General features: G+C 34.5%; 1 protein-coding gene across 4 annotated transcripts in view; it reads right to left on the bottom strand.

The window, feature by feature from the left end:
• The window catches only part of LOC148943051 (uncharacterized), a 35838-nt gene that overhangs the window by 15280 nt on the left and 7301 nt on the right, over positions 1-13257 (bottom strand). For 2 of the 4 annotated variants that reach the window (XR_016143038.1, XR_016143039.1), the window contains exons 2-3: positions 7856-8010; positions 3964-4215 (exon numbers count right to left, since the gene is read on the bottom strand). Coding sequence is in view for 2 of the 4 variants with exons in the window: in XM_089101960.1 (XP_088958086.1) it covers positions 116-190 (75 nt within the window). In the remaining 2 variants the exon portion in view is untranslated. Of the gene's footprint in view, positions 1-51; positions 1558-3963; positions 4216-7855; positions 8011-13257 lie in introns of those variants that run through there. The other 2 variants (XM_089101960.1, XM_089101961.1) reach the window with 2 other exon arrangements.

The raw sequence follows: 13257 nt of genomic DNA, 5'->3' as shown, positions 1-13257 counted from the left end.
ATATATATATGCGCAAGAATAGGCCCGAAAATTAGCATTAGTGAAACTAACTTGCATTAACTGTAAGCTGGGGGGGTTCGCCTCAAAACCCCACACTTATTGCGTATTTCCTTACGTTTATCCAACTGCTGGTAGAATATGCTTTTCCCGTTTGGCATTTAAGCCTGAGTTTGGACCAGAAGAACCACATGAAAAAGATTCAATACAGAGCACTTCTGATAGTTTCTAGATCACCTAAAGTCCCTTATTGCTCCCTTTAAAACAATTTCCCCTTATACTTTCGGGAAACCGTAATGAAATACGTTTTAATTTTGGTGTCGGTATGTTGGCTATTCCCAGCTTCGTGAAATCCTTACTGGGCCAGTAAGCTGACTTTTACAGGGGATAAAATTTTGTATTAATTTAATGACATTCTATTTAATATTAATGTTATGATATTATCTGGTTATTTTACCTTAAGAATTGTTTGGATTACTCAATCCCAACATAGTTCTAATTTTTTTTAACTTTACATTATATTGAAGACTTAAGTTGATGAAATTTACAGATTCAAATTTTTTCATAGTATTATTTGGATAGATGTATACATAAATCAATCATCAATTATGATCAAAGGATGTAAAGGCTTTTATGTCAAACTATAACTTCTACTGCAGCTACCCATAACTCACTCTGATACCAGACAGCAAGCGACGGATCCAGGTGCACACTTTTCTTCCATACCAATCTATTCATATCTTCCCTCTTTACCCTTTTTTTACCTCTTCCATTTTTGTATAGAAAGAGAGAGAGAAGAGTTTTGCTTCTGGTTTATTGTCACGTAATAAAGCTTTTTGAATCCGAATAGGAAAAGAACTGCTGCCTTTACTGATACCCGATTAGTTTAGGCAACTTATAACTATGAAAGTTCTGCTCCATAGACGGTGGATGCCTAAAAGCGACCAAGTTCAAAGCTTATAAGTGCAAATTTTGATTTAAAGAAATGATGGTAAAAAATAACAGAAACTACAAGACGGAAATAAAAATAAAAATTGTATAATAGAATAATTATAATAACAGAATAAAAAACAGATTGGAAAAATAAATATAATAATGATAATTATACAAAAAAAATTTTACCTTTAAATGAGCAGTAATTGTATTTGTATGCATGTATGTATTTTATCTCAGAAACGACTTTTTTTCTGAAAATTGGTACTCTTAAATTATCAAGGCCAGAAAAAACAAGTTACATAAACTCCGACATTGGGACAATTCGTTACTCCTTTCCAGCGCCCTTAACATACCTTCTTAAGTCCTCTTCAAAGTAATATTACGAGGCAAAAACACCAGATAATCTGTTAAAATTAAGTTTTTACTATATTATCTATATTTAATATGATTATTATGATTATATTTATTATGACTATATTTCTATAGTCAAGGTTTCTTAGACACACCCGAATGTCAGTCCAGAAATACATGGGAAACTAAATTCAGGGATCAGATTTTGTACTCATTCGAATATTTGTTAAAATCAATAAAATCAAAGCAAATAAGGCAGACAATCGGACGAAAGATTTGAACATCAGTATTGTTACATGGCATTATGTATTTATGTATAAATTTATTGCCCATCATAAATGTAAAATACAACACTGATGAAGTATAAAGAAAGAAAATTAAAAAAAAAATTCTGACAAATACAAACAGAACCAAAACATAGAAGAACAGACAAAAAGAAAAAAAATTACAAATAGAGGCAATTATATGTAAGAACAAACATGTTATCAAAGACCGACAATTTCAGAGTTGCTTTCACCAATAATCTGCCTCCGATATCTTTCATTTCTTTTCTGTAACGCAGAACTGGACTTGCAACTCCATACCGCACGTATAGTGAGCTGTTATTTGTCCAGAGAGGCAGCCTTAGCAAATATTTCGCATACTTGTAGGAACCCTTCCGTATATCCCTAATATCTGAAGCAGTAGGAAGAGACCAAAATGACGCAAGGGCAAGTAGATGCGGAACAGCAAATGCATTATAAACGCTTGCTAAGATACGGCGGTTAAATTTAAATTTTAGCGCAACTAGTAAACCATACGCATTCCTAGCTTTTCTGGCAAAAAAATCGTTCAAAAGTTGACGCGTGCCGCGAAGATTTAACCCAATCGGTACCCCAAGATACGTCAGTGTATCTTGTGCTTCAATAACATGTTCACCTAACTGAACATTTGTGGGGCAATCTGAACGGTGATTGAACACCAGGAACTCAGCCTTACTCTCATTAAATCGAAGACTTATACGTTTATACTCCCTATCGAGAATTACCAATTTTTTTGTACTTCTTAGAATTAAATAATAATCCATCTTAACTGGATACAAGTCAAATATAGTTCACTAATATCCCATTGGAACCTAATCATTTAGGTTAAACCTAAATCTAATAATTATTTTGTGCATCATTTATTTTTCGCGTTGTGCCTCTTTCAAATTATGCTATTATGATTTACGGATGACAAGCATGGTCAACTTAAGCTAATTAGTTTTCAATATTTATACAGATAAAATACGAGATACACCCTTGAATATAATTTTTGGGTTGATTGATTGAGTTAGTATCCATTTGTTATGTCTAGAAGTTTATTTCACATCAACTCTATTTTCATTTTAAAAGTACACCCTTTTTTGTTTTGAATTCTTTCTAGATTGAACTTCAAAAGTTCATCAGAACCTTGCCATACTCTTCAATAACAAACCACGATTTTTTTACTTTTGTTTTTTCTCAAGTTTTTTTTTTAGAAAAAAATTAAATTCTTCTTTTTATTAATTTTTTTATTTAGTATGCATTAAATGTGGCACATTTCTAGTCTTCTTGCTTCAACGTAGAAGTTTCTATATATGTCTAAATCTCCCTCCCCCTAACCAGGACAACTAATTATCGCTTGAAAAAAACAAATAGCATTTTTTCTTGAATCCTTTAGGAAAAATCTTAGAGCAAAAACCAAAAATTACACTCTTTAAATGATTTCAAAATGTATTTACTTATTCAAATTTGCAGATTGTAATGCGCTTTTGGAAATTTCTTTCCCATTTTATCATAGTTTCCTCCGATGGCAACTTTTTTGGCCAAATAAATGTTGTAATTTACAATTTGTTTAGCTGACCCAAAAGAACAAATTAATAGATAACAATCATCAGTTTTAAGTACATTTGAATTGAAGTATGTGGTTCACAGACCCTTTACTACCAATTCATACTTATCCACTAGAAATCCATATTTTTGAACTGATAAAATAAGAACAACATATAGGGTCGTTATATATTGATGAATATAAGAGACTTAAACCTATTAAAATCAAATGTTATAATGATGCTTACCCAAAGTTAGGGGCACATTTAACAGATCTTGCCATCTACAAAACACAAAGACATTTAAAAGATACTTCCCAGTAATATACATTCCAATAACAGTTTTCATCTGACCCAGGGAAAATACCAGGTTCTTTTTTCAATCAAAATTCATGCTCAGAAATTTTTTGGGGGGAAGAAGAGAACAAAACATTGTTCTATCCTGTATTATTTTATAAATGTATTCTATTATTTATAATAAGCTAATACGTTAAGTGTTGTATTTTGTTTACCTGGCCCACAAGAACAAACCAATAGATAACAATTATGTAGCTTTTTGTACATTTGAATTTAATTTTGTGGTTCACAGATCCTTTAATACCGATTCATATTTATCCATAAGAAATCGGTATTTTTGGAGAAGTGAAATCACAAAAACAAATAGGGTTTTTATATATTTATGAATACTGATAATATTGAAAACATTCAAAATAAATTTTTATAATAATTCTCTCCCAAAGTTAATGGAACGTTTAACAGATCCTGACATATACAAAACACAAAAAACATCAAAAGATATTAATAAAAGTAAAATTTTTCCCTAAAAGCAGTAAAATAAGCAAAAAACGAACCTTTAAAAAAGCAACTTGCAAAGCGCAAGTCTTTAAAGACGGTCTTCTATTTTCCACGCTGCATCCTGTAATAGTTTTCCTGTAATTTTCAGTTTTCCTGTTAACATCATAATAGTTTTCCTGTAAACATCCTGTAATTTTCCACTGTTAATAGAGCTGCTCCGACTTTTTCCTTACTATAAGGACAATAGGAATCACCCCGGGCGTCGCGAGCAGACTCCATCAGGTTCTTGTTTGCTTCACTTGTTTCACCTAAAAGAAAAAATAATTCATTCTTTTAAGTGACATCTAGGACTGGCTTAAAAATCCTAATAATTGGACATGAATATGCACTTACTGGAAGCATCACGCCCCTATTTTTTTTTACTGAATTTTTTTTTTTTTTACTGAAAGTAAGGAGGAACATTAAAACTTAAAACAAACAGAAATTATTCCGTATACGAAAGGGGTTGCCCCCTCCTCAACTCCTCGCTCTTTACGCTGAAGTTTTTTATTGTTTAATAAAAAAGTTGTGAAAAAGAGTCAAACTTTAATGTAAAGAGCGAGGCGTTGAGGAGGGGACAGCTAATTTCATATACGGAATAATTTCTGTTCGTTTTAAGTTTTAATGCCCCACCTTACTTTCACTTAAAAAACTGTTTTTTTTTTTATTTCTGCATGTTATTAAATTAATGAAGGATTTGATTTTGGCTCATGGCTCAACCTATTCTACCGATTCTAGCCAAAGCTCATTAAATAATGTCCAACTGATATTACCATCCTTAAAAGATATTCAGGGCGAAATTCAACAAAATATTGAAACAGTGAGAACCACTCGAACTTTCGTTGCTGTAAAAAGAAATGCAGTATTGGTCTGACAAAATATTTATAAGAATAAATCAACAAAGGTCATGATTACGCTTCAATAAGGATTTTTAAAAATAATCGTTGCTTGGTTTACAATGAAGCAGTAACCTATGTAGAAGGACGCTGCATTGCACCAACTGAAGCCTGCTGGTGACTATTTAGTTGATGTCCAAAAAAGTTGCTGTAAGATGTAACAGTGTTGCTGTTAGCTGAAGCTATAGCAGGGCGTCGCATCAGGAGCCTCACAGTTACGTTTTACATTTGCTGCTGAGCAGTTTTTTAGAGCTGACATAGAACAGCATTAAAGTTGTGCTTTTGCACAACTAAAACTTTCTCACCATTCTGCAAAACTGCTGGTAATCAGCGCACTCTCTAATATCCAGGGGAATAGAATTCCACACCTTTGGGCTAATACGTCTCAAACTAAATCCTGCTCTAGTTGTTTGCCTAAACTTAGATAATTTCTTAAACCACATTGGCCTGACATCACATAAAGAAAGAAAAACGAGCAAAAATGGGGTTTTTATAGGCCAAATGAAGATACTGAAAAAACGAAGCGAGACAAACGCCTCTCTTCTTCAGCGCGAAACGAAACGATGTATCAATAAAAGCCAAAAATTAAAAGAATTAAAACCAAATACCTAACAACCATAAAAGCGAGTTATTCGCCAATATCCGCGATTTGCACAAAATCCAAAAAATATGATCTGCCATCGACGGATACTAGCGAACAGAGGCGTTTGTCCTCTCGAAATACTCGCTTCGTTTTTTCAGTATCTTCATTTGGCCTATAAAAACCCCATTTTTGCTCGTTTTTCTTTCGCCTAAACTTGTGTGAGAAATTGAACCTGAGTGATGTCGGATATGAATGATGCTGCAAGTTAAGAGGGAAAATTCCATGGGGGTCTGGTAAGGGGGTCATTATAAGTAAATTATTCATTCTCTACCCTCAATTGATTAACTCACTATTTACTATGAGTTGCTATAATTCATTCAGTAATTTATAAGCAAGCATTTTCAATAAAAGAACACCCAAGGGTCCAAAACGATAATTAGGTTGTCCCCCAATGGGGTGGGAAGAAGTCAGAGGCAAGGATTTAAAGGAAATTGGAACTTCAGGTTGAAGAATGGTAACGAGTGAAGCTCTGAATAGATTGGGGTGGAGGGCGCCCCTGTTCAGGGGCGCCCCGGTTATATATATATATATATATATATATATATATATATATATATATATATATATATATATATATATAACTGGGAAATTTTTTCACGAAAATGGAAGAATATACAGAGAATGCTCGACTACTCGTCAGCAATGAGCTACATTAATGCTATTACTATGTTATTTTCTTAAAGTGTGTTTGAATAAGGAGGATTTGATGTGAGCTATTTATAAACGTGGCAATTCTATGAACCACGGTGTAAGAACCAAGTCAATGTTGTGAAACAAATCTTCCATTGACACTGATCATTGGCACCCATAAGCTGAATTTTAGAGGGGGGGGGGGCTATAAAAATACTTTTTATCCTTGAATATCTGTATATGCTTTATTCACTCTTGATAGTGGAAGCAAAGAACAGAGCATAATAACAGGGGCGCATCCCTGTTCCAGAGGATGAATACTTCAGAGGAAACTTTAAAATGGGGACATTTTCCAGAATTCCTATACAAAATTCTTCTCACGGCTTGCTTTCTCTTTGCCGACTCACTTTTACGCGTGGAGATGTTTACGGTGGACAAGGGCTTCTTGGAGTTAGTATCAGATTTTGCTCTTTTGAAGGAGCCAATGAAAATGTCCGGCATATACTTGTAAGTAAAACTGCTATTTGGCTGATGTACAACTTTTTGTGTTCCTTCAGCGCCCGTATAAGCTTCTTATCTTAGATGATAGTGATATAAGTGATTACATTTACGATTCTTTAGGCGCCCCTGAACAGGGGCGATGTGAACAAACACAATCCGAATTTAATTTAGTATTTTTTTTTCATTTTTCGAATAAAATTAGCCATTTTTCAATGAAAACTCCTAAAAACTAATTTTTCAAAATATAGGGGAGGGACTACAAATTATGTGGGGGCCAATACCGACATGGCCCCCTCAAATTGACGGCATTGCTAACTTAGTCTGCATAGAAACCTTATTCTTAGAAACTTTATTTATTCAGTCATTAATAACCCTCATTTCAGAGGCATGCGAATATACATATCAAGTCACAATTGGACCAATTGGACCAATCACATCATTGTTCTTTAGAATAGAAAAAAAAATTTCCCCTTTTTAGTTCATTTGTAAAACATTTTTTTACGAAGTAATTTTGTGCCTAGACTGACAATGGATTCAGTATGAAAAACATTTTGGAATTCCGAAGTTTAAGACAAACTTGGAAGATGAAGAAGAATTTAGGGTAGTGAGCTAGAGGAAAGGAATAACACAATAATAAAAGTGCTGAGACCCAGATATCGAAATGGGAAATCATTCCGTCAGTCAAAATACAACAATATTAAGTCACCGTTGCCACAAATTGATTAACGGTATCATTCATTTTATACAAGCCACGTGTACAACACTTCATCAGTAGACTTCCTGATTGAAGAATCAGAGCCCTTCCTGTTCCTATACTTTCTGGCTTTTTCTTATAATTTATATTGATAATTATTTCTTACTTTTGCCATTTTTACTTTTATTGCGGGCTAAACACCTTTGTGCAATCTATTTTTCCTATTTCTGGTAAAAATAATATTATGCTTTAAGTTTTTCACTCCATTTCCTGGAAAACTATAAGCATTGGACTAAATACAACATCGTCGGCAGAAAAACAACATCGTCACGTCTTTGCAAGAAGACGTGACGATGTTGCAAGAAGAACTTTATTTTCTCTGTCCTGTAAAATTTGAAAAGGTGGACTGAGTACGTTTATATGTAACGGTACGGAATTTAGACTAAATCAAGTTATTAAAATTTAGCAAAGATAGAAAACGACAGCTAAATTGGACACTTTTGGGTTTCTTTGATGTATAAACATGAAAAAGTTTAAATTCTCACCAAGTGTCTTATTTTTGCATTCTGCTAGAATTTAATTCTTCAGTTCTCTCATTGGAGGTAAAACTTTAACACTTCCATCAAGACTTTCTACTTTATCTTCAATAAATTCTTCTTTGGCGTTAATCTGAATGTCAATCATGTTGGAAAATCATCAACTACAAATGGAAAAAAAATTACCCAAACAGACAAATTAATAGTTTAACCAGCCAATAATTCAAGGAGACAATATTTCAGTCATAATTATCCAGAGAAATTTACCGGGATAATTTTCAGTGGGGATAGAACTGCCCGGAGGGGTTTCCCCTCGGGGATTTTACACGGGAGGTACTATCCATGGCAAAATTTTTGCCTAACTGTCAATTTATATTTTTTCACGATATAAAAATCAATTATTTTTCTTTTAGGTATTCAATATCAAATTAACACATGAACGGAAACGTATGTCGTCATACTTTGTACAATAGAAGAATAGAATCCCAATCAAAGGTTCCAAAATGTTCATGAAAGGAGCCCCCGATGTAGTTATAGAACGCTGCACGCATATCCGCGTAGGAACGGATAAGAAATTTATGACGGAAGTCATCAAGGAATAAATTTTGAAAGTAGTTACTGCCTATGGTTCTACGGAGGCCATAAAAATTCTTGCAAATATTTTGTGTTATTGCTCACAAAATGAGCAAACTAATAGATCACAACATATCAATGTTGGAAAATCTTAAATACTTGAGTCCAACTGTTGACAACCTACTGCTGCTGCTTTGACAGGTTAAATATTTTCTAGGTGACAATAGCCAAATACGATAAAATACGCAATTCAAATGAAAACCTATGGTCCATAATTCAAGAAAGCAAACAAGATATTGTAATGATAGTAGGACACGAATTTTTCAAAAATAGAGCAGTTTTTGGTCTTTTAAAAAGAAAAATATGACAACTAAGCTATATTTAAAAAGCTGTCTGACACTATTCATAATCTGTGTGATTTGTCAAATTCAAGCAACAAACAAAATTTTCCAAGCTGCATAGCCTAAAAACTAAAGCCAGAAACAGTAAAAGATCTAATATAGTCCAAGCAGTGCATCTGCCAAGCAAGCAGCTATCCATATTCTTGAAATGTACCCATAAAACTAGTCTATTCATACAGTGATCAGAAGGAAATTTTCGAAAAAAGGAACCATTTGACAAATGGTAAGTCAATAAGGGAGGCGTTTTATTTCTTTGCAGAGGCAAAGTCAAAGGAGGCGGTTTGAGAGGAAGCCTGCTTAAAAGTTGAGGCTGACAGATATACGCTCATACTAAAATATATTTGTTGCTTGTGATTATCATTAAAATTCATGAAAACTTTTTGTGTTATTGCTCACAAATGAGTAAACTAATAGACCTCAACAGGCCACTGTTGGAAAATCTTAAATATTTGAGTCTAATTGTCGACACCCTACTGCTGCTGCTTTGACAGGTTAACACTTTACTGGGTGATAAGGGCACAATACGACAAAATAGTTTCTATTGGCTACTTGCTAGAGGAAATAAAAAAAGGCAAGGCCTGGAGGATCAATAATACTCATATTGCTGAATGTGAAGCAAGACCAAGAAAAACTGGTTTAAGAACAGTCTTGGCTTCTGCGAGGCACAATTCATCACCAGTAGTGGAATCCCAACAGACATCATTTGGGAATGCCGTAAAGGAAATTCTTAGTGACATCAAAGACAAAGTTATCCAATGGGATAACTAAACTTGGGAGGTGATCTAATGGGTGCATAAATAGGTAGAAAAAGAAGCTAAGCTAAAGCTCAGGTAGAAAAATAGTAGAAAAAGAAGCACCAGAAACCCTCTGTACATTTGCTGCTGAACAAGCGACTGACGATCTGTATAGCGTCTGCTTGTTTCCGTCGTCTGTTAAAACGTTGTCGTGCTGTTAGATAAACCCTCAAGATGGCCTCATTACTAAAAACAAATATTTTTTTGAGTTGTTACAAACCATGTTTGACCGAAAGCAGCTTGTTTCCCATGGTTACATACCTTGTATTGAACTCTTAGGAAAATCAATTGGAGCACAGACCTTGTATAAGAATGTTGCAGCAAAAAATAGCTGCACAGACCTTGTATAAATGAAATGCTACAACAGCAAACCACATATATACTATCTGATGAACAAACTTACCCCAGATAGTGATAAAAACTATATCAACACCTTCCTGTGATTTTTATGTTTTTATGGTGTAACACCCAGAAAAAACACCATTCTCCAGAGTAACACCCATTCTCCAGAGTAACACCCTCCTCTTGCCCCCCCCCCCAGAAAAAATCTTTCCTGAAAATGGTTGTATACTTCCCAATAACCAATAAATAATGCTGGCAAGTCCGGCGCCCCCCTCATGGCAATTTCCCTTCCCCCATGAAAACTTCCATCATGAACAGATCCTCCAACATAACCACCAACCCACCCTTCCCACCCACTACCAGAAAAAAAACCTCCTGAAAACTTCTGTATACTTCCCAATAACCAATACTATATGTTAACATTGGGTAAAGTTCATAACTTTTAGCCCTCCCTCTGGGAACTTCGGGAGATTAAGTCACCCTAAAAGACATATTTATCATATTTTCGACCATGCTGAACAAAATGGCTATCTCTAAATTTTGATCGGGTGACTTTGGGAAAAAAATAAGCGTGGGAGGGGGCCTAGTTGCCCTCCATTTTTTTTGGTCATTTAAAAAGGGCACTAGAACTTTTAATTTTCGTTCAAATGAGCCCTCCCACGATATTCTAGGACCACTCGTTCGATACGATCACCCCTAGGGAAAAAAAAAATAAATAAACACGCATCTGTGATCTTTCCTCTGGCCAAAAATATAAAATTCCACATTTTTGCAGATAGGAGCTTGAAAACTTTACAGTAGGGTTCTCTGATACGCTGAATATGATGGTGTGATTTTCATTAAGGTTCTATAACTTTTAGGGGGTCTATCCCCATTTTTTTGAAAATCAGCCAAATTTTTTCAGGCGCTTAACTTTTGATGGGTAGCACTAAACTTGATGAAAATTAGATATTTGAAATCAGCATTGAAATCTAATTCTTTTGATATATTTATTGGTATCAAAAACCCGTTTTCTAGAGTTTCGGTTACCATTGAGCCGGGTGGCTCCTTACTTACAGTTCGTTACCACGAACTGTTTGATTGTATTTCTCTTAATACAAATTAACTTGGTGATCTTATTCATCATGCATGTAAGAATAAAATCAATATTACCTATCTACAAGAAACCAATCTTCATTAGTTTAAGAAAATTAAAATACCTGGCTATAAGTGCTAAAGGAAGGACAGATCTACTAACAGAAAGGGAGGAGTTGCCATCTTTGTTCATGATTCAATCCCTCATTCGCCTCAACCATTAATTCTTTATAGGGATGAAATTGATATTATAGGTATTATACTTAACCTGGCTAATGGTAGTAATCTTGTCATTAAATCATTGTATAATCCATGTGGAAACAATGATATACAAAAGGTTTTGCAATCTGAACTTATGGAAAATAATTTTTTTTATTTTTGGTGATTTCAATACACATAGCCCACTATGGGAACAAATAGCCTATAGTAATAAAGCAGGAAGAGGCATTGAGAATGTTCTGTCCAATATTCTGGATACCTTGATGTTCACTCCATTTAATTTTCCAACCCAGTATAATCTTTCATCTACTATTGACTTGCTACTTGGTCCATCTTTATATTCTGATCAAATTCAGATGGTAAAGCTCTCTGCAGTCTGATTGTTCTGCAATACTAACATCAGTTCAAAATGTATGCTATTCACCCAAACCTCACATAGCAACTTTTAAAAATTCCAAGGCAACTGACCCCTGTTTTGGGAAATTTTGAAGGAAGCTGATTTTTGCTTTTTATAAACTAGTTCTGATATTAATGCTATTGAGGCCAGATCAAATTTATTCTGTTGCAGTCAGCTGAATCTTCCATTCCCATGACTAAGCCAATTTCTTATAAGGGCTTCAAAAGACCCAAGAATTGGTGGAATAAGAAGTGCATGGTTGCAGTAGAGGTAATAAGGAAAGCTTGTAAATTATTTCTAAAGAATACTTCCCCGTCAACAGCACTTTCCTATAAGCAAGCATGTGCTAAATTGAAATTAGTAAGCAAGAAACCTAAACAGACTACATGGTAAAATTTTAGTGCAGGTATTAGCTTCAGAACCGCAATTTCAAAGATTCACAACATCATTAGCCAACTCAATAGTGGTAAGCAGTCTAATGATGACAGTAGATATGATATCATGCAGGACGAATCTTCAGTTTGCTCAGATAAGATGAAAGCGAAAAAAATGTCTTATATTTATAAAAATGATTGTTCTGATTCTGAATACCCTTGACCTCCGTTTTGTACCCTTCCTCATAATTCTTTACAGAAAAGTTCCTTGGTGGAACCATTTTCCCTAGATGAATTTAGTGCAGCACTCAATTCTCTTAATATCAAATCTTCCCCAGTCATGATGGTATTTATATTGAATGGATATTTGTATTAAATGGAAGCCCCGAGAGGTTTTCCATACTGCCCTCTTAACTCTGTATAATCTTGTTTGGTCAAGCCAAAAGTTCCCAGATGCTTGGAAAATTGCCTGGGTCTTTCCTGCTTTAAAGTCTTAGGTTAGGTTAGGTGTGTTTGGATGTGTGTGTTGTTTTTAACCTAATACACCTGATTACCCAAATTACCATGATTCAAATCCTTCCCATGATTTATGGAACTGCTTAATGGTCTTATTAACTGAAAGCATCTATCAAGATTATATCTGCATAAACTCTTTAAGTTTTACCTTTAGACACAGTAGCCTATAATTGGGAAAAGAAATAAAACTATTAGACAAATTCAATTCTAGACTGTGAAACTGGATTGAATTTGCCATTTTTCCTTCTCAATAAACCCTACTCTAAGCCATAACCAATATTGCAGATGAAAAGACCATTAATTTCGTAGTTGAATTGTAGCCACTGCTGTTTTTTTTTCTTTGTTTTTGATCAGGCTGTAAAATGCAATTTTACCAAGGCTGTATCCAGGGGGAGGGGTTACCCGGTTTAAACTCCCCCCGAAATTTTTGACCGAGTCAAAAATAAGTAGAAAATTAGTAAAACCATGGATTCCTCATGGTCTAATTAGGCAGGACCCACTCAACTAAAATTCAAATTTTTTAAGGATACTAGGTTTTGTCAGAGGACAGCCAGAAGTGCCCTGGTCTATAAAAAAATCATTGTGCTAACATTGTTCTTTACTTAGGCATAGCTATTGTGCTGCTTTTGATATACCCCCAGGGCATAACCTACAACCCTAGCCCTGAGGGGAGTGTTATCCTCAAAGACCTAATTTCCAGAAATTCCAACTACATTGAACT

The sequence above is a fragment of the Artemia sp. Qi Xiang Cuo genome, chromosome 16, assembly GCF_049724085.1.
Source record: "Artemia sp. Qi Xiang Cuo chromosome 16, ASM4972408v1, whole genome shotgun sequence".
In the NCBI taxonomy this organism is placed as follows: domain Eukaryota; kingdom Metazoa; phylum Arthropoda; class Branchiopoda; order Anostraca; family Artemiidae; genus Artemia; species Artemia sp. Qi Xiang Cuo.
This window is presented reverse-complemented; position numbering and strand designations above follow the sequence as displayed.